Consider the following 21255-nt stretch of genomic DNA (forward strand, 5'->3'; position numbering starts at 1 on the left):
ACTGCAGAATCTGAACAGCTGCTTTTTTGGTTTTCTGACACAGGGTTTCTGTATGTAGCTCTGGCTGTCCTAGAACTTGCTCTATTGACCAGGTTAGCCTTGAACTCAGAAATCTGCCTGCCTCTGCCTCCTGAGTGCTGGCACTAAAGTTGTGAGACACCACTGTCCTGCTTGAATCTGAACGTCTTAAGGTGATATTGAGGAACTGTTTTGGAAAGGGACAGATCACTTAGGAATGGTCTTAATCCCTGTATTGTCAGGAGGTACATTTGGATACTGCACAGAGACCTAAGCTTAGAAAGTTAAAACCATTCTGCCTAGTCACACATGGTGGGCACTTGTAACTATCGCAGAACTGAGAAGGTACATGCAGGAAGGAGTGCTACAAGGAGGCTAGCTTGGGCTACATATTTCAGGCTATCTAGGGCTATATATAGTAAGACTGTCTCAACACAAAAACAAGACAACTAATGTATTTGGCTATAGATACTTAGTGTTGCCTGCCTGTTGTTCTTCACAGATGCTTTTACTGACTCTGCTCTCAGTGCAAAGGTGAATGGTGAGCACAAGGAGAAGGACCTGGAGCCCTGGGATGCAGGGGAGCTCACGGCCAGCGAGGAGCTGGAGGCGCTGGAGAATGATGTGGTGAGTGCCCTCTGCACACCCCAGCGCTCAGTGTGAACGTGTCTCTGCCATAGGGCAGCACTTTCTCTGGGCAGTTGCTAAAGAGGGAGAGAAGGAAAGAATTTCTCCCTCACTGGAGGTCTGAGCACTCTTAAATTACTTCTTTGTGATGATCAGTTTACTTCAGGGAACTGACAATTACAAGATGGCAGCCTGTTTCGTTTTGAATACCAACCGAAAGCAGGTATGTTGACTTCCTTAGAAATGAGGTCAAGGTGGATAAAGAGTTATCATTAAGATAGTTTCAGGTTAGGTGTGACAACTGTGATGTCAGCACTCAGTCGTAGAAGAATAAGGGTTTAAGAGTTCAAGATCAGCCTCCACTAAAGAGAAAGTTCGAGGCTAGCTTGAGTTTTATAAAGACCCTGACTCAAAACAAAACGTCAAAACAACAACAACAAAAAACCCAAGTCAGCTAGGTGTTACCTGCCTTAATACCAGGAGGCAGAGACAGACAGGTCTACATAGCAAGTTTAAGGCTAGCTACGGCTACACAGCCAGATAGTGGATGAAAAATAGCAATCATAAAAGATAAATACTTAGGTTACATTAAAATTAAAGCCTTGCCTAAATTTCTTGAACTTAAAATTAGTATCATTCTCTATAGAAACTTGCTTCTAAAATGACCATTTATCATGTATTATTTTTTGTTTTCTCTTGGCACCCCATCTACAAGTCAAATATTAGTAAACTTTGATGGAGCATAGAGTTTATTATATTTTCTTTAATTAAAGATTTTATTTTATGCATATGGGCATATTGTATGTATGCCTGTGACCTATTCCTAATGCCTTGAGAGGCCAGAAGTGTGTCAGATCCCCTAGAGCTGGAGTTACAGACAACTGTGAATTTCCCTATGGACTAGGAATTGTACCTGAGTCCTTTGGAAAAGCAGCCAGTGCTTATAACCGTTGAGCCCTCTCCCCTGCCCCTTTAAACATAGAGATTTAATGTTATGGAGCGTCATGAATAAGACTGAGTGAGCAAAGAACCTTCTGTTGTGCACAGAGAACCAAGTTTACTATTTAAGACGTAGTAATGGAGGAAATAGCATCTTTTTCTCTAAGAGCTCAGCCCCCTCAAAGAATAGAACTGCCCTGGGAAGTTGTCAGTATTAATCTTCAAAGTTTAAAGAATCACCTAAACTTAATATATGGTTTTCACGTGTGTATCACTGCACCATTGTAGTGGGAAACAGGTACAGTTTTTGCTTTATTAGTAGGAGAGATAAGTTCTTTAGTGGTTTGAGGGGGAGACTCTGGCAGTTTATCCGCATTTAAAATGTAAGTGTGGTTTGTTCCTATTAGTCTTACTACGAAGAATTTACCTTAGCTAGGCAGTTGGGTTCTGAGTTCAAGGACAACCTGATCTACATAGCAAGTTCTAGGCCTTCTTAGGGTATCCTGTGAAACCCTGTTGTTTGTTTTGTGTTTTTGTTTTTAAGACTTATTTATATAATTTATTTTATGTATGTGAGTACACTGTAGCAGTCTTCGGACACACCAGAAGAGGGCATCAGATCTCATTACAAGATGGTTGTGAGCCACCATATGGTTGCTGGGAATTGAATTCAGGACCTCTGGAAGAGCAGTCAGTGCTCTTAACCACTGAGCCATCTCTCCAAAACCCTGTTTTTGGTTTTTCGAGACCTGTAGTAGCCCTGGCTGTCCTGGAACTCACTCTGTAGACCAGGCTGACCTCAACTCAGAAATCCACCTGCCTCTGCCTCCCAAGTGCTAGGATTAAAGGTGTTGGTTAACTACCTCCTGGCTTGAGACCCTTTTCTTTTAAGGGGAAATATATAAATTTAAAATAGAAAAGAATTTATCTTAGTCCTAATATACCTATAATACATGTAAAATAATTATATGTCATGATATTTTTTGCAACATTATTTCTATTAGTAGGTTCCCATCAGAAAAGCACAATGCTGATAGACATTTGTGTACCTACCAAAAACCAGTATTCAAATAGGAAAGATACCTCATTTATTTATTAACAGGAAAAGCAAGCTGCAGAATATCAATAAAAGTACATTGTGTGTATGTGTGTGAGAGAGAGAGAGAGAGAGAGAGAGAGAGAGAGAGAGAGAGAGAGAGAGAGAATATATTGAGTTTATGTGCACCATAAAATGTTGCCCAGAGCCAGCCACGGTTACGGGGAGTTGATCTGCCGTGCAGGTGCTGCTGCTGTACATCCTTTTTCTAAGTTCTAAGAGCAACATTTTTTGTTGTTGTTTTATTGGCGGTGGTGGTTTTTTTGTTTGTTTGCTTGTTTTGAAACAGGGTTTTTCTCTGTAGACCTGGCTGTCCTGGAACTTGCTCTGTAGACCTGGCTATTTGAACTCAGATCTTCCTGCCTCTACCTCGTGAGTACTGGGGTTAAAGGCCCGTGCCACCATGCTGAGCTCTGTAGTCACAGCTCTTAACCTTGGAACCATTGGCCTAAGCCTGTGAAACTCCTCATAGTGGTTATCCCTATGCCCTGGAACTTGAAATCATTAGTTTTGTTGGATATTTTTCTGTCCAGTGTGATGGATCACTCAAATTACTGAAGTTAGAGTCTTCCAATTTAAAAAAATATGTATCTATCTATGTATCCATTGTGAGGGAGAGTGTGTATGTATCATGGCTTGCATGTAGATTCCGAGGACAGTTTGTAGGAATTGCTGCTCTTCCTCCATCATGTCCTCTAGAAAAGTAATATGTTTTCTTGATTACTGAGCCCTCAACCTGTCGGACTTTAAAAGGAGAGTTTGATGTGAGATTTGCTGGGGACCAGGAGTTGCCCCACAAACTACATGAACACTGATCTCAGTCAGTCAGGGATAGTTTATTGACCGTTCCCCCCAGGACTGATGCATGAGGGCTGCAGATGTGATAGTGAGTCAGATCCTGTAGGGCTTTCAAGCCTGAAATCTACAAACATCTGTGCCATGATCTTCTGCCAGTCAGGATGTGGGGATAGGGCCCTTCCTTAGGAGCTTGTCTGTGGTGTACACTTACCCTGCTCTCATTGGTTGGGGTACCAGCAGTGGCAAGGACTTGCCTTGCCTAACACTCCTGTCTCAACTCGCCAATCAGGATGTCAGTTACCCATGTACATGCCTTTTTCTAGCAAGTAGGATGTCAGTTCCCAAGGAGATCTTGGGGGACTTAAACTTTACTTAACCCCTACTCAAAATGGAAGCCTTATTTTAAAAAGCTTCTTATATTGGTGCAGGTGTTTCTCTTATGTTGGCATCCATCCAAGGGGCTGCTTATAAATGCAAAATCCATAAAAGCTTATACATAGGTGTAGGAAGTGCTGCTGGGTGGTTGGTTTGGGTCCAAGCTATTGTGGCTAGCTAAAGTTCTGCTGACTTCTGTTGTGATTGGTTTCCAAAAACACCAAAGCACAGAAGTTAACAGAATCTGCAATCAACTAGAGCATGAGAAAGTTTCCTTATGACATTAATAACTGCACAAAATGGCAGACTAGAAAGGTAACAGTTACCTAGGCCTTAACAAAATTGATTTGGCACCGAAGATTCTCACTTTATTTTCCTCATTTCTTCAGGTTGACGAGTCTAACCTATGTTTTCAGAGTGGCAGTTTAGTCCTTCACCTGTGGAGGGGAACAGCACTGAGTTTGGAAGTTAGGACAGTGGGACCCATAGCTGTTGCTGAGATCTTCAAACAGCTTTAAAGCTTAGCATGTGTGACACCCATTTGCCTCCCCATGGCTTTGTGCTGCCCTTCCTCACCTGCCTAGGGGAGGGGAAGGGGTTTGTTCTGGCATGGAAATCTAGGAGGGAAAGTTTTGACTCTGCTTGTAGGGAAGGTTGTTAAGACAGGTGAAGGAGAGACCTCTGACCCAGAGGCACCGGATCTTTGACAACTCATGTAATCTCCACTGACTTAAAAGATGATATGTGTGAGAGAAAAGCTCTTCCTAAAGAGTTGTTTTTTGTTTTTGTTTGATATAGGGCTTTTTTTTTTCTTTTTCTCCTCCTCTTCCTCCTTCTTTATTCTTCCTTCTTCTTCCCTCTTCCTCTTCCTCCTCCTCCTTTTCACTGTAGCCCAGGCTGACCCTTGAACTCAAACATCCTCCTGTCTCAGTCCCCTAAGTGATGGTATAACAGGTATGAGCTGTATGTCTTTAATTTTTTTCTAAAGTAAAGTTTGGCCCTTTTGTAGGGAAGGAGTCAGAGTTAGAGCCAACTAGTATAGTTTGCTAGATGGTCCTATAAACACTGATTGTAGCTGAATTGAAAGTTGATCTTCATTTTCCTTCTAGTCTAATGGATGGGACCCCAATGACATGTTTCGATATAATGAAGAGAATTATGGTGTGGTGTCCACATATGACAGCAGTTTATCTTCATATACGTAAGTTCACAGAGCTCCCTTTTATACATATTAGTGCATTTGTCTTTGATTTTCATCAGGTCAAAATTACTTTGCTAACTAATTATTTCTTTTAATTTTAAATTAAACAACAATGTCACATTGTTTCTATTAACTATTCAGACTGACATTGAAACAGGGAATAAAAGTTGTTTCCTTACCTATCCTTAGTTTTCTGGTCAAAATACATTTTGTCTGTTTTTAAATTGTAATTAAAAAATGTTAAATTAACAGGATAAGGGTTGAGTGAACCAGTTCTTGAACCAGTGTTGTTCTTTATAACAGCAACCACAAAAAAACATACTTTGATTTATGATAGAAAAGCCCCTAACTTTGTCAGTGTCTTTGGCACCATACTATAGAGTCTGTTAATAGCCGAGGATTAAAATGATCGTGCATGTCTCCTTGTCTTTGTGTTTAGGGTTCCTTTAGAAAGGGACAACTCGGAAGAATTTCTAAAACGGGAGGCAAGGGCAAACCAGTTAGCAGAAGAAATTGAATCCAGTGCTCAGTACAAAGCTCGTGTCGCCCTTGAGAATGATGACCGGAGTGAGGAAGAAAAATACACAGCAGTCCAGAGAAACTCCAGTGACCGGGAGGGGCATGGCCCCAACACTAGGTATTCAACATGATTCAAAGTCTGTGTGAGAGGATGTAGTCTGTTTCCTTTTTTTTTGTGAAGCTAAGGAGAAAGTGCTCCTTGATTTGGCTTAAGATTCTGTTGGAGAGCTGGTCAGTAGTGGTGCATGCCTTTAATCCCAGCACTTGAGAGGCTTGAGTTCAATGCCAGCCTCACCCTCTCCACCACCACCACCACCACAAATTTCTGTTAAAAGATTACGGTCATTTTAATAATATCGTTTGGGATTAGCTCTCTGGAGTCAAGTGACCCATGTGAGGAGCCAGCCCAGACCCTGAGGAGCTCCTTAGTATAAGGTTGGAGGAGGCAGAGACAGGTGGATTTCTGAGTTCGAGGCCAGCCTGGTCTACAAAGTGAGTTCCACGACAGCCAGGGCTACACAGAGAAACCCTGTCTCGGAACCCCCCCCCCAAAAAAAAAAACAAAAAAAAAACCAAGGTTGGACAGTGGGACCCAGTGACCTAGTGGCAGTGTGGCTTGCATGATGAAGGTCTTTTCAGAGCAGTAGAATATCAGAATGGGGAAGAACTAACATTGCCTGTGTAGTTCAAGAGAGCCTCACCAGGAGGTGACAATTTTGGTATGATAATGGAGCCTGTCTGCCCCTGGGAGTGTGAGGGGTTATTTCACCTCAGTAGAACATGGTCCTGTAAGAGAATCTGGCCTCTTCCAGTAAAGGCTAAGAACCCAGGATATTCTTGATGCTATGCTGGCAGGTGGCAGAAGCATTTGTGTGCCATTCTTGAAGAGTAGTCTGTAGGGAACAGTGAGGAACAAAGACACTGAGTCAGAGAGCCTGTCAGTGTGACACAGCATTATAGCAGAAAGTGGCAAGCTGCCAGACAGACTCATGGCGCGAAAGCTGGAAAAACTAGAGAGAAGCGAACCTTACTTGAAAATTCAACTGTTCATGATGCTTGCTCTGAGAACACATGAGCTAAAGGCAGTGTAGGGTGACTTGGAAAGGAGAAACGATGACGCAGTGGTCGCTTGCTCAACAGTAGAATGCCTGCTGCATTGTGGGTAAAGCTGATTCTACCGTCAAGGTTCCATAGCTGAGTCTTACGATTATCCTAATCATCACTGTGTCAGGATGAAAGTGAGCACACCTTGTTAAAGTGCTGGTGGCCAAGACCTGCAGGGCTGTGCAGCCATGTGGTGAGACTGAGGCTTGTGTGAGAGACAGTCTTCTACTTAGTGTACCTTTCAGTGTGTTTTGTTAACCCAGTACTTTTTAGGGACAAATGATTTAGAGGATCTCTCATTTCCAGGGACAATAAATATATTCCTCCTGGACAAAGAAACAGAGAAGTCATACCCTGGGGAAGTGGGAGACAGAGCTCACCACGGATGGGCCAGCCTGGACCAGGCTCCATGCCGTCAAGAGCTGCTTCTCACACTTCAGATTTCAACCCGAACGCTGGCTCAGACCAAAGAGTAGTTAATGGAGGCAAGTATTTTGACCTTATTTGTTAAAGTTTTTGATGAAATACAGAACTATCTAAACATTTAAGAGTTTGCATACCTGATAGGAATATGCATGCCATTTGTGGATTTTTTGGAGTAGTTTTTATTATCTATAATGTAGTTTGTTTTGTGGCTACTAGACAGTATAACACTGTATCTGTCCTTGGCGCGTATAGGGTGACAGCATGTCCTGAGCTGTTTCATCCTCTCATACTCATTTGGCCTAAGACACTCCACAGACAGATAGAATGGAAACTTGAAAGACACTGGGTGATGATGCAGTGGGCATAGTTCATGAGAAAGACCCTGAGTTAGTGCAGATTCGTCTTCATTAACTGTGATGATTCCATTCTGCATACTTCAGGGAAGAACTTAGGGTGATTTGTAATGTCAGAAATGAGCAAGAATCAGGTGACGAAAGTCATCAGAGAACTGCTTACAAACACAGCACAGACAACCTTTGATTTCTGAGAGTAGGTATTAGAGTGTAACAGCTTGGAGCTTCAAGTAGGAAGGAAGGAAGGCATTTGGTGTAGTGTCCCCAGTCAGTTGAATACAGATTATAGGTGAGTATAGAAATCTGGAAGATGGGACAGCAGAAGCGAATCATTTAGAAATATGGTAGCTGACAGGGAAAGAGAGTGGACAGCAGATGTCAGGGTTGAAGGTTAGAGCACTGCAAGCTGGGTGAGGCAAGTGCCTCATGCTGAGCAGTCAGGCTTCATAGGCAGTCTGAGCCAGCCAGGGTTGTATGAGACCTCGTGTAAAGGAAGGGAGTGTGGTGAAGAATGTCAGCCATGTAAGAGCAAAATTCCTCTCCAAGGAAACACTCTTGAGTAGTTCTCCTACTTAGTAACGACAGTGAAATTTCTTTGCTCACTGAGTGAAGATTTTCAGTTGTTAGAATTTTCAAGTTAAAAACGTGAAGGGGGCCGGGCGTGGTGGCACACGCCTTTAATCCCAGCACTCGGGAGGCAGAGGCAGGTGGATTTCTGAGTTCGAGGCCAGCCTGGTCTACAGAGTGAGTTCCAGGACAGCCAGGGCTATACAGAGAAACCCTGTCTCGAAAAACCAAAAAAAAAAAAAAACGTGAAGGGGGCTGAGAAATGTATGATACTCCAGTGAGTGAAGCCCCCTAGACTATTGGAGAGGAACCCTGGACTGTTGACTAAGTACCAGGGACATTGTTGATGGGGGTGGGGGCGGGGGAGCGCTGCCCTGATGTCAGGTTTGTGCCCCGAGGCTTACAGGTCCCTGTGGTGTACAGACAGTAGATAGACGGGGCCATTCATTCCTGTGCATCAGGATGAGGTTCTTTTAAGCATAGGGTGCTGTTCTTCCAGCATTCGAGAGAACAATAGAAGTAAGCTCTCATTTCTACCTGAACAGGATGTGGCTAGTGACCTTTGAAATTGATATTTCAGTTCAGATATAGGCCTGAGGAAGCTCAGGTGAGAGTGGGAGAAGAGCCTGGACAGTGGCGTTAGAGGCTGCTGTTTGTGTTTATTGTTCGGGCCTGCCTTCCTGAGCAGGAGTCAGTGTGTTTATCGAGGGGGTTATCTGTTTGTGGGACATTCTCTTCACAAGTGATGGCTGACAACAGCTGAAGAAGTAGGCATACTAGGCAGAGTCTTAACTGTCTTCTTCAGTAGTATGTGTAGATCCTAATTAACCCTTTGGGAACGTGGATTCATTTCAACAGACTTAATTTTAAGGAGGTTAAAGTAAAATGTGAATTTGTGTCAGTTAAGTTGTACTAAAACTTATCACGAATCAAATGACTGTCCTCAAAGGGTTAAATGTACAAGAAATCATTTTTGTCATTTTACTTTTTTTTCTGTTTACTTTTTCCCTCATTTTTTTCTTTAGTTTTTATACTTTCCTTCATATCATTTGTTCTGTCAGGTGTTCCCTGGCCATCGCCTTGCCCATCTCCTTCCTCTCGCCCACCTTCTCGCTACCAGTCAGGTCCCAACTCTCTTCCACCTCGGGCAGCCACCCCTACACGGCCGCCCTCCAGGCCCCCCTCGAGGCCCTCCAGACCCCCGTCTCACCCCTCTGCTCATGGTTCTCCAGCTCCTGTCTCTACTATGCCTAAACGCATGTCTTCAGAAGGTACAATACCACGATTTGTTCATGTTTTTGTTTGTCTTTGTTTAGCTCCTTTGTGAGGTTATGATTACAAAATAGTTTCCTCTTCATTATTTAATAACCTATAATTTTTGTGCTTTAACTTTAGTTTATTAACACTATTTCTAGTAACCTTTTGCTCACTAGATTAAAATTTGATAAGTGCTGTGTATAAAGCCCTGCACTGCCCTGGATGTAGAGATGGGCTCCGACCTGTCTGGTAATAGTGCTCCTGTGCAGCCCAGGAAGGTCTCGGCCTAGACAGTAACCGTGATGAATTGGGCATTTCTGCTCCTGGAGGTGGGTGGGGTTATGGAGGCTGCCACATTCAGCTCCTTGGCCATAGTGCCAGCGAACCTTCCTGTTGGCCAAAGGCAGGAGTACTATTTTGGGGTTCTTAGTGATCCATGACATCCCTTGTAAAGTGGCCTTGTACGTCTGCCCTCAGGTAGCAGTAGTTTTTAGAGTGCCTGAGGAATTATTAATTTAATTGAGTAATTATTTTAAATTAGTTTTACAATATCACTATAGTGAAAGGCTGCTTTAATCTTTGGGGAGACCTTTATTTAAAGTTTATCAATTACAAAACAGGTATAGATTTGAGCCTTTTTTGTCTTTTTGGCTCATGTCAAATTGTGTGTATTTGATGCTGAATTCACCATTGTTGCATGTCATATACTTTGATTGGTGGCACGTGCCTGTAATCCCAGTGCCCAGGCCACAGGCAAGAGGATTGCTGAAAGTTGAGGTCAGTTTGTCTCATATATAATGAGTTCTAAAGCTGCCAGGACCATATGGTGAGACCCTATCCCAGCCACCCTGACACCCTGCCTGATAAAGGTAACATTCTGGTTTAATGCAGGTTGTAAGTTCTAAGCAACAATGTCCTTTGTTCAGAGCATTTGTGTTTATATTCTAATCACCTTGTCTTGGTAAAATCATAGTGAATATAGCTGATCAAGAACAGTAAAGTTTTCTAAAGAAGCTGTTTGGGAATAAACTATATTGGCTACTGTTAAATTTTTGCCCACACAGAAGGGAATTCAGGGCAGAAGAGCACAATGTTGCAAAGCCAGATGTCACAGACTTTTAATGCCTCTCTGGTGACTCCTAGCAGCAACAGGGAGCAGTTGCAGACCGTTAGGGTGGAGGTGCTTATTCCCCGAGAATGTGTCAGAAAACATTGCATTGTAGTCAGACGAAAGGGCTGCTTTTGGACTGCCCAGAAAGCGTGCTGCACAGCTCGAGGGTGCAGGTACCCCCAGGTGAAAGCCCTAACAGTAGGCTGGTGAGGTGGCTTTGTGGGCGAATGCCCTAGCCATGCAAGCCTGATGAACATGGTCTCTGGAACTCATGTAAAAGTGCAAAAAGAGAAGTGACTTCACAAAGTTGATTTCTCACACACACACACACACACACACACACACACACACACACACACCAGCAGATACAAACCCAGTCCATACCACACATATCCTATAGTAATTAATAAATTTTAAACATTAAAAAAAAGGGAGATTCTAACATGAGTTAGCATTTCCTCAGAGCACATGTCTGACTGTGTTCCCACTGAGGACACAACAGAGAGCATGTGCTAGGGTCCTCATCATGGCCTCTAAGAGGGGTAGTTCTGGACTTGTGTGCTACAGGCTGTATCCCAGCAGTCCCCATGAGTAGCAGAGACAGTGATGGTGAGTGTCGTCAGCTCTCACAGTGCAGCTTTCTGCAGACTGTCCTTGTTCTGCTCTTACAAGGCAGCCACGCACATGTGAGGACGGCTTGGGCAAAAGATGGAGAGGAGACCTGAGGTTGCTGCTTAAATTCCTTTTTCCCCGGGGCCCTGAAGGATGTAGCTCAGAGATAGAACGCTAGCCTAACAAGTATGGGCTCCCAAGTTTGGTTCCTATCACTGTAAAAAAAAAAAGGTTTTGTCTCATTTTGGAAATAATAAAATCTGTTAGAAAGATAAACTGATAATATCCCACCATGCATCTGTGCTTCCTACGAAAATGTTATTATAACTTATTTTTAAATGCATGTAGTTAAACACTGTTGGGCCATGTTGTTTGATTTCTCACCATCAAGTTTATTTCCTCCTTGTTTTAAAAGTGAAAGGAAGTAAGGCTGGAAAGATGGGTCAGCGGTCAGACAGCTTCTGCTTTCCAGAGGGACTCAGGTGCACACCCTCACACACACACACACACACACACACAATATAATTAAAAGTAAAAATGGATTGTAAAAGGGGGAAATAAAACATACTGACATAATTGGAATACCACAAAAGAATTCTTAGTGTGGCCAGAAATCAATAACAGTGTGGTTCATATTCTAACCAATGAAAACCTGCTAAGGAAATAAGAGTTATGTCTGTATCTGGTAGGAAAAGCAGTAAGGTGGGCATGGCAGAACTGATGTGATATCCTGTGACATCCTTCTGTCTTCCTCAGGACCCCCAAGGATGTCTCCAAAGGCACAGCGCCACCCTCGGAATCACAGAGTCTCTGCTGGGAGAGGCTCCATGTCTAGTGGCCTAGAATTTGTATCCCACAATCCCCCAAGTGAAGCAGCTGCTCCTCCAGTGGCAAGGACCAGTCCTGCAGGGGGAACGTGGTCCTCAGTGGTCAGTGGGGGTAGGTATGACACTGTGCAGAGCTGAAGATCTGAGATGGTACAGATTAAATGTGGTGGCAAAAGCAGGTGTTGCCAGTTACCATGGTTATCAAGACACGAGTTGAAGGAACTGTCCCATCCCTCTGGAACTCTGACCCTGTATACATTTTGTAAACCTGCTTAGGTTTCTTACTGCTGCGGGTTTCCATGGCATCTGTGTGTGGAGTAAACAGATAGTCGCCTGGTGCTCCTCAAGGAGTAGTCTGCACCAGGAGAGGTTCAGCTTTTGTTAAGAGTGCCTGAGGAGTCTCTGACCGTCAGCAGCTGCAGCCAAGGTCCTGCTTGGAGCAGATTTAGAATTAGGCCAGACTGCTTGGGCTGCTGAGTTGGTCTTGTTGGTCTGTAGTGCTTCCTCCCGGGAGTGCAGAGCTAGAGCTTGTGCCTGTTCTTTTGGCCTTACCGGGAAAAGGTCTTTAAGGTTAAAAAACTAGACAGACAGTGCGTTCACCCCTGTAAGGTGTGCAGTTATAGTGATTGTCCTGTAAATTTCTTTGCCTTTTTAACTGAAGATTAACAAGAAAAGAAGCTTGAGGTGTTTTAACCCTATTATTAATAAGCAACCTTTTTATAAATACGAGAATAGAGATAGTTGAGGGATACAGTGAGAGTCGTGTTACAGGGTTGGTCTTTCCATGGAAAGTTAAGAGTTGTGAACAGTTTCTATAATGTTTGATTGAACCATTTTCATTGACCTCTTTAGTCTGAAGCCTGCAAATAGGTTTTTAATGGACTAGGAAGCATTAAGCAGTTGTGTGGAAGGCGTTCATTCTGTGTTACGTACCCCTTGAGGCTAGGTGCGTCCTAATTTCCTTCAGCACTGGCAGTGGATCTTTATGTTGCAAGGAAAAGCACATAGGCTTGGTAGCAAGCTACCATGAATTTTATTTTGTGTATTGATGGAAGGAGAGGAGAGAGGCATGGTAGAGATCTCTCACCTTGAATAAATGTTACACTTTGAATGTCGTCTTTTTTTTTTTTTTTTTTTTTTTTAATTTAAGTATGCTTTGGCTTGCCATTGAACTTTACTCAAAATACTTCAAAGTTCACTCATTTAATTAGGAGAGAAACCACGGTGGTACTTAGAGATTGGTGATTTCTGCCATAAGATACTTCTGAGAATTTAATGAGTATCTTTTTGCTTCTAGTTCCAAGGTTATCTCCCAAAACTCACAGACCCAGGTCTCCCAGGCAGAGCAGCATTGGAAACTCTTCCAGCGGGCCTGTGCTTGCTTCTCCCCAAGCTGGCATCATCCCTGCTGAAGCCGTTTCAATGCCTGTTCCCGCCGCATCTCCGACTCCTGCCAGCCCTGCGTCCAACAGAGCACTGACCCCATCTATTGAGGGTATGCAACCAACACCTTTCCTGTTGTAACCCGGGCATGGCCAAGAGCTGTGTTCTCAATACACAGTGATGCTTTTGTGGATGCAAGATTCTGTCTCTGGTAGAACTATTCCATGTATATTAACTAATGTCTGGCATCAGAGGCTCTGACCTGTCCTAGTATGACGTGCCTGTTGTATGAGCATGCTCATTGAATTTTGCTGTGATGACTAACAGGGAATAAACTCAGTTTAATGAAACCCATTTTCCCCTAAGCCAGAAGGTTAGAAGTGTTTGGTATTTACTCACACTATTGTCCTAACTTCTGTCTAATACTAGCTTTTTGCTTTTTTTAAACTTGTTTTCTAGCAAAAGATTCCAGGCTTCAAGATCAGAGGCAGAACTCTCCTGCAGGGAATAAAGAAAATATTAAAGCAAGTGAAACATCACCTAGCTTTTCAAAAGCTGACAACAAAGGTTAGAGTTTTTAGACACAATTATAGAAATAGCAAAGTGTTTAGCCAGACGGATACTTGAATTGCTAGTCTTTGGGTGATAGATCTGTCTTCATTTCTTATTTATCTCTTCCCCTCAGCCCCAGTGCTGGGATTAAAGATGTTATAGGGGTGCACCAGCACTCCTGGCCTCTGTTCTCATTTCTAACATTCCATTCCATATTTAACAATTTTAAGTTTAAAGGTAAAAGTAAATTGGAATCTAACAGATTTTGGTTTTACAGGTATGTCACCAGTTGTTTCTGAACACAGAAAACAGATTGATGACTTAAAGAAGTTTAAGAATGATTTTAGGGTAAGTTCTTTATCGACTGGTTAGAATTAAAAAAGAAATAGCAAACATAATGATTTTTATGTCCAGTTCACAAAAGTACGCTATTAAAATACACACACACACACACACACTCTTGTCTTAAGTCATTTATACAGCAAGCTAAACTTTTTTTTCAGTTGTTTTTCATGCATATGAGTGTTTGCATTATGTATGCGGGCTATGGGTCTGCCTGGTGTCCTCTGAAACCAACAGAGGGCATAGGATTTCCTGGATCTGAAGTTGCAGATGGTCATGAGCTACCATGTAGGTTCTGGGAACTGAGCTCAGGTCCTCTGGAAGAGCAGCCAGTGCTCATAACCACTAATGTCTTTCTCCATCCCACAGGGTTTGAGTGAGTGAGAGAGAAAGAGAGAGAGAGAGAGAGAGAGAGAGAGAGAGAGAGAGAGAGTGTGTGTGTGTGTGTGTGTGTGTGTGTGTGTGTGTGTGTGTCTAGTCTTGTCTGTCTGTGAGTAGGTATGTACATAGTACTTCAAGTGCCCTCTGAGGGCAGAAGAAATTGTTATTTGGAAATGGGGTTAAGGCAATGGTGAGATGCCTAATGTGGGTGTTAGAAATTGAATTTAGATTCTCTGGAAGAGCAATAAATACTGTTAACCACTGAGCCATCTCTTCAGCCCCTTGACAATTACTCTTAAAGATGTCTTTGTCTGTCCTAAGTACAATAACTTAAGATCACAAGGTTTTTATTTGTTTCTTGGGGGTATGTGTATGTGTGTAACAAGACTGCGGGTAACAAAGGATATGATCTTACTTTGGAAACGGACACACTAGAGCTCACTGCTCAGTAGGTTTAAAGTTGAGGACTGACCACGTCAGTGCTTGTAGTGTGTGCAGTAGAAGATGAAATGTGTCCTGAGTTAGCTCACCTTCCAATCTGTGAGTAAATTCATTCACTTGTTCATTCATCCTTTTTGGTGTTGAGGATTGAAGCCAGGGCTAAATTCCTTTGGTGGGAGTGTTCCTGTAACCTCACTTTGTATACTAAGACAAGCTTCCAGAACCTTTCGTGGTTACTTTGTCATTCTTCCACACAAAATTTACAAGTAGCTTTAGCTTAGATACTACCTTAACTTACATAATTTTTTAAAATGACTTCTTTGTTTTTATTTTATGTGCATTGGTGTTTTCCCTGTTAATATGTATGTAGGTAGGTAGGTATGTGTGAGGATGTCAAATCCTTAGAATTGTTGTTATAAGCATATGTGAGCAGCCATGTGGATGCTAGAAATTGATTCTGGGTCCTATGGAAGAGTCACCAGTGCTCTTTACCACTGAACCATCTCTCCTTCCCCCCAAATTACATTTAGACCAATAACTTTTTTTTTTAAAGATTTATTTATTTATTATATGTAAGTACACTGTAGCTGTCTTCAGACACTCCAGAAGAGGGCGCCAGATCTCGTTACGGATGGTTGTGAGCCACCATGTGGTTGCTGGGATTTGAACTCTGGACCTTCAGAAGAGCATTCGGGTGCTCTTACCCACTGAGCCATCTCACCAGCCCCCGACCAATAACTTTTTATCCTTTGAATTCTATACTGTTGGGGTTTTTTGTTGTTGTTGTTTTAGCTATGAGTTTCCCTTTTTTATTTTCATTTTTTAAAAGATATTTTCTTTATTTACATTTCAAATATTATCCTCATTTTCCCCTTTCCTAGTTTCCCCTCTGAAAATCCCCTATCCCCTCCCCCACCCCCCTGCTTCCCGACCCACCCACTGGCATTCCCCTATACTAGGGCATAGAGCCTTTACAGGACCAAGGGCTTCTCCTTCCATGGATGACCGACTAGGCCATCCTCTGCCTGTTGGTTTTCTATTTTGTTTGTTTGTTTTTGTTTTTTCGAGACAGGGTTTCTCTGTGTAGCCCTGGCTGACCTGGAACTCACTCTGTAGACCAGGCTGACCTGGAACTCAGAAATCTGCCTGCCTCTGCCTCCCGAGTTCTGGGATTAAAGGCGTGTGCCACCATGCCCAGCAGATTTTTTTTTTTTTTAAGATTTACTTATTTTAATGTATGTGAGTACACTGTAGCTGTCTTCAGACAGACTGAAAGAGGGCATCAGATCCCATTACAGATGGTTGTGAGCCACCATGTGGTTGCTGGGAATTGAACTCAGGATCTCTGGAAGAGCAGTCAGTGCTCTTAATCACTTAGTCATCTCTCCAGCCCCCCTATACTGTTGGTTTTTGTTTTTATTATTTTTAATTATATGTATCTCTGTGTTAGAATAAGCACATGAATGGAGGCACTCCCAGGGACCGGTGGTGTGATATTTTTCTAGAGCTCGTTAGAGCTGCCTAGTCTGGGTGCTGGGATCCATACTCTACTCCGTTGGGAGAGAAGAGTTCATGCTCTTCACCATTGAGTGATCCACCGGTCAAGTTACATTGAAATACCTGCTCAGGGAGTCTTGAAATGTAGCTAGTATTTAGCTTTTATATACATATATGTACATGCTTTTGTATCTCTGTATTAAATCTTAAAACTCACAAATGAGAGAAAACATGTAATAATTGTCTTTTCTGAATTAATTTGCTTAATCTGATACTCTGATGTTATATTTATTTTCCAATTGTTTTTTGGATGTGTGAGTACCCATGCCACATCCTTCTCAGTCAGTCCTCTGTTAATAGACACCTGGCTTGGTTCTGTAAGTAGATATTGTAAATAGCCCTGCAAGTGATGTTGATAAGGTACACTATCTGTGACACGGCTTTGGAGTCCTTTGAGAGTTAATGGCTGGGTCAAATGGTAGGTCTATTTTTAATTTTTTAGGTTTTGGGTTTCTTTCATGATTGACTTTACAGTTTTTATATGTATGCATGTGTGTGTTTGCACATGTGCAGGTGCTCTGGAGCTGAAGTTGCAGACAGTTGGTAAGCCTGAGTCCATGTGGGTCCTGGGAATTGAACTTGGAAGAGTGGCCAGTACTCTTAACTACTTTCCTGCCATTTTTAGTCCATAGAGACTGGACAGCTTTACATTCCCACCAGCATTGTTTTCTGGTGGGAGCAAAAAGGGTTCTCTTTACTCCACATCCTCACCACCATTTGCTGTTTGTTTCTAATGATTGCCATTGTGACTGAGTTAAGAGAGAAACTGAGTGTGTGTGTGTATATCTTGTCTAAAGTAAGCGCATCTCTGTGTATGTGTGTGTGTGCGTGTGTGTGTGTGTGTGTGTGTGTGTGTGTAAGCATGAATGAGGATACCTGGCGGGGTCCCTAGAATTGTGTGATTGTGTGCTCAGTGGCTGATGTTGTGTGCTGCATGGTGCAGGTGCTGGAAACTGAGCTTGCATCGTCTTCCAGAGGACTTCATACTCGTAACCACTTCAAACTCCAGTTTCCTCAATGGACCTTCAACTCAAATTTCTCTTGTGCCTAGTGATCTTGGACATTTGTCATGGATTCATTGACTATTGATGTGAGTGTTTTGAGAACAGTCTGTATGTTTCATTAGCCTATGTAAATGATTTTGTTATTTGAGATACATACAAGTACGTACACACATGCACACACACATATGTTGGGAATACTCAGCTGTCCTTTGTTACACATCATGCTCAGTGGCTCTGGGTTATTCTTACTTCCTTACAAGGATGAATAATGCCAACAGAAACACTGAGGCTTGGTATCATGTAAACATGTGTGGTCACTTCTCTAGGATTGGAAAGTCTGCGTCATGTGGTAGTGTGTTGAGTCTTTGCAGGAACTACCAGTCATTGTACCATGGTAGCTGCATGCTCCATTGGACACTCCCTCCACCAGTAGCCAGCAAGTTCTTTTTATTTTCATTTTGGGTTTTTTTTTTTTTTTTTTTTTTTTGAGACAGAGACTTGCTTTGTAACTGCAGCTGCTTTGTGTCACAGGCACACACCACCTGGCCATGTGTGGGGGCAGCCATTCCCCTGAAGGTGCTGGGGTTCATGGTCTTAGTTGTGGTCCATATTGGTTTTCATATGCAGAACTCTCGTGGCCAGTGATGTTGATTGCTGTCCTTTGTGTTCATTGTTTGCTTGTTTTGTTTTTGTTTAGATTGCTGTTTTTTCATATCCTCAACTATAAACCTTTAGGGTGGGCACTGGTGAACTAGCTCTGTGGGTTATGGCAGCCTAAGTTGAACTCCCTAGACTCACATGATGGGTGAAGGAACTCACTTCCAGAAGTTGCCTTCTAGCTTCCCGTAACCCCCTTCCCGTATGTGAGATAATTAATCTTTGTCCTTTTCTTTCTTTTCTTTTCTTTTATTTATTTATTTATTTATTTGTTTATTAAGCAAGGTTCCTCTGTGTATCTCTGTCCATCCTGGGACTTATCTGTAGACCAGGCTGACCTTAAACTTGCAGATACTCCTGACTCTGCCTCTTGAGTGCTGGGATTAAAGGCATGTGTGCCATCACCACAGCTCAGCTGCTAAGTAATCTCTTTTAAACTGGGTTTTTAATTAATGAATTGCAGTAGGCTTTGTTCGTGTTCCTCCTTTTTCTTTTCAGACAGTGTCTCTGTGTAGCCCATGCTGACCCCAGCCTTTAGGTCTCTCTCACTCGGCTAGGGTTCTTATGTACTATAGATCCCAGTCTGGTGCCATTTGTCTAACACTTCTGGGATATTAGGTTTGGTACCCAGAGTGGCACAGAGCTCCAGCCTTGGTCCTGTATCCCTCAGAGGATCTGGGTGTGTGAATTGCTTTTCTCCCATTTCATGGGCTGTCTTTTCACTTTCTGTTTCTTGAGACACAGCTTTATTTAATGATACCAAGTTTTTTTCCTGGTATCAGTTAGTTGCCCCTTAGCTTGAGAGTTTGGTGTCTGGTATTGCAAATGACTGTTTAATCTCCTGAAGATGGCAACACTTAGCTGCTTTCTTAAGACTTCCTGGGAGCTCTCATCTGTGTGGCTGAACTCAGTTACACTGGTATCTGTCAGGAATCTCCCCAGCATCTGTGGAAAGTGGGGCTGTATTCACCTCCGCTGTATTCACCTCCACTGTATTCACCTCCGCTGTATTCACCTCCACTGTATTATTCACCTCCGCTGTATTCACCTCCGCTGTATTCACCTCCACTCTGGTTGAAAGTTGCTTGCAGATAGGGAAGTTTGGTATTAGCCCTCCATTTCTTCCCATGTCCATGTGTTGTAGTTGATACCTTTTTGAAAGGCTATTCTTTCTAGACTTAATGTCGCACGCCTTTAATCCCAGCACTTGGGAGACAGAGGCAGAGGCAAGCAGATCTCTGAGTTCAAGACCAGCCTGGTCTATGTAGTGAGTTTTAGGACAGCCAGAGCTATGCAGAGAAACCCTGTCTTAAACCACCCTAGCCCCCAGGCTACTGTATATTTATTGTTTATTTAATATTCCAACCACTGATACTAGTTTGCAACTCTCTTTGTTTGGCCCTCCCTTACTAATGAATTCTTTTCCCTGTCCTGATATTTATTGTTTTTTCCAGCCTTGATTTGGGCTTAGGTTTGTTGTTACTCTTCTGATATCTTCAGGTACAGCATTGTTACTTATTTGAGATCTTATCAAATTCTTTTTTTTTATAAATTTAACTGAATTTAATTATTTTAATTTTTGTTTAATTAATTAACAATTGGGTACTACATTTCTTCTTTAAATTAAAGTTCAAGCAGCACTGGCATCCAGAGTCGGTCTCTAGGAGTGGATCGTACTTTTTCTTTATTTTGTTGAGCTCCTGGGCAGTTAGTTAATGCTAGGAAACAAAGCAGGGGTTCCAGGGCAGGGTTGACACTGAGTGCTTCCTATGTTTCAGACACTTTTCTCTGCTTATGTCCTAACCCCTCCTGTCACAGTGATGCTCTGAAGCAGGTTCTGTCACTGCCTGCAGTGTGTGCATCAGGAAACTGAGGCGGTGAGGTTTAATCGTCTGCCCAGGGCCCCATGGCTAGGGAAGGGCAAGCCTCGGCTCTCTGGAGTACTGCAGTGTTCAGCCACCCTCGTGACATGGAGGTTTGGTTTTGACCTGCCCTTTTCTTGAGAGCAGTCTGCACTCTGCAGTATAGCTGAGTACTGGAAATTTGATATGGAGGATTTCTGTGTCTGATCCGTTAATGCTTAGTAACTGAGATTATGCAGATAGAGATTTTTCTTGAAGCACTGTGTGTTCACAGTATAATGCCTAGTGTCCCAAGCACAGTAGGGACTGGTAGAACCCACTTGGGTTGCAGGTGGCAGCATATAACTGTGAGCCCAGCCCTTGCTAGTGGCTGTGGTCCTTGCTTGGTCCACTAGGTATGACTTCACATTGACGAGGTTTGGTGACTGGGTCCTGACAGTTGCTTTTCTCTGAGTTACAAAAAGGCTTGGGTTTGGGTGAGGTTTAGCTCTGCGTTTACTATGGACTAGTTGAATCCATTCCCACCAAACACACATATCCCTTCCCTACAGAATTTTAATTGTACTGTTTTCTCCATGGGTTTGCCATAAAAGTACCTACATCAAAATTTAGGCCATTGTGTGGATTAAGCAAATAACACAAACAATTTGGATCTATTGGTAATTTTGCCATTATAAGAATAGAAATGAGCTGGGCGTGGTGGTGCACGCCTTTGATCCCAGGCAGAGGCAGGTGGATTTCTGAGTTCGAGGTCAGCCTGGTCTACAAAATAAGTTCCAGGACAACAGGGCTTCACAGAGAAACCCTGTCTCAAAAAAACAAAAAAAGAAAGAACAAAAAGAAAAGAAAAGGAAAATGCTTTTTAAAATTTTATTCCTAGCGTGTTTTTGTATGGTGTGGGTGTATGCCCTTGAACTTACATCTTCAGGCTTGAGCAGTCTCTCCAGCTCTTTGCATTTTATGGAGATTCATTTTTATTTCATGTGTCCGGTGTTTTGCCTGAATGTATGTGTATTAGTCAGGGTTCTCTAGAGTCACAGAACTTATGGATAGTCTCTATATAGTAAAGGAATTTATTGATGACTTACAGTCTGCAGTCCAATTTCCAACAGTGGTTTAGTAGTAGCTGTGAATGGAAATCCAAGGATCTATAAGTTACTCAGTCCCACACAACAAGCAGGTGAAGGAACAAGAGCAAGACTCCCTTCTTCCAATGTCCTTATATGGTCTCTAGCAGAAGGTGTAG

At 42.7% G+C, this 21255-nt stretch overlaps 1 protein-coding gene across 7 annotated transcripts in view; it reads left to right on the plus strand.

Moving 5' to 3' along the window:
* The window catches only part of Atxn2 (ataxin 2), a 102104-nt gene that overhangs the window by 59658 nt on the left and 21191 nt on the right, over positions 1-21255 (plus strand). For all 7 annotated transcript variants that reach the window (XM_021161688.3, XM_021161685.2, XM_029477312.2 and 4 more), the window contains exons 6-14: positions 521-645; positions 4963-5054; positions 5494-5691; positions 6984-7162; positions 9085-9294; positions 11760-11942; positions 13128-13325; positions 13673-13780; positions 14043-14113. In XM_021161688.3, coding sequence (XP_021017347.2) covers positions 521-645; positions 4963-5054; positions 5494-5691; positions 6984-7162; positions 9085-9294; positions 11760-11942; positions 13128-13325; positions 13673-13780; positions 14043-14113 — 1364 coding nt within the window. The remainder of the gene's footprint in view (positions 1-520; positions 646-4962; positions 5055-5493; positions 5692-6983; positions 7163-9084; positions 9295-11759; positions 11943-13127; positions 13326-13672; positions 13781-14042; positions 14114-21255) is intronic.

The sequence above is a fragment of the Mus caroli genome, unplaced genomic scaffold (genome assembly GCF_978045245.1).
Source record: "Mus caroli unplaced genomic scaffold, Mus_caroli_1 scaffold_4, whole genome shotgun sequence".
NCBI lineage: Eukaryota > Metazoa > Chordata > Mammalia > Rodentia > Muridae > Mus > Mus caroli.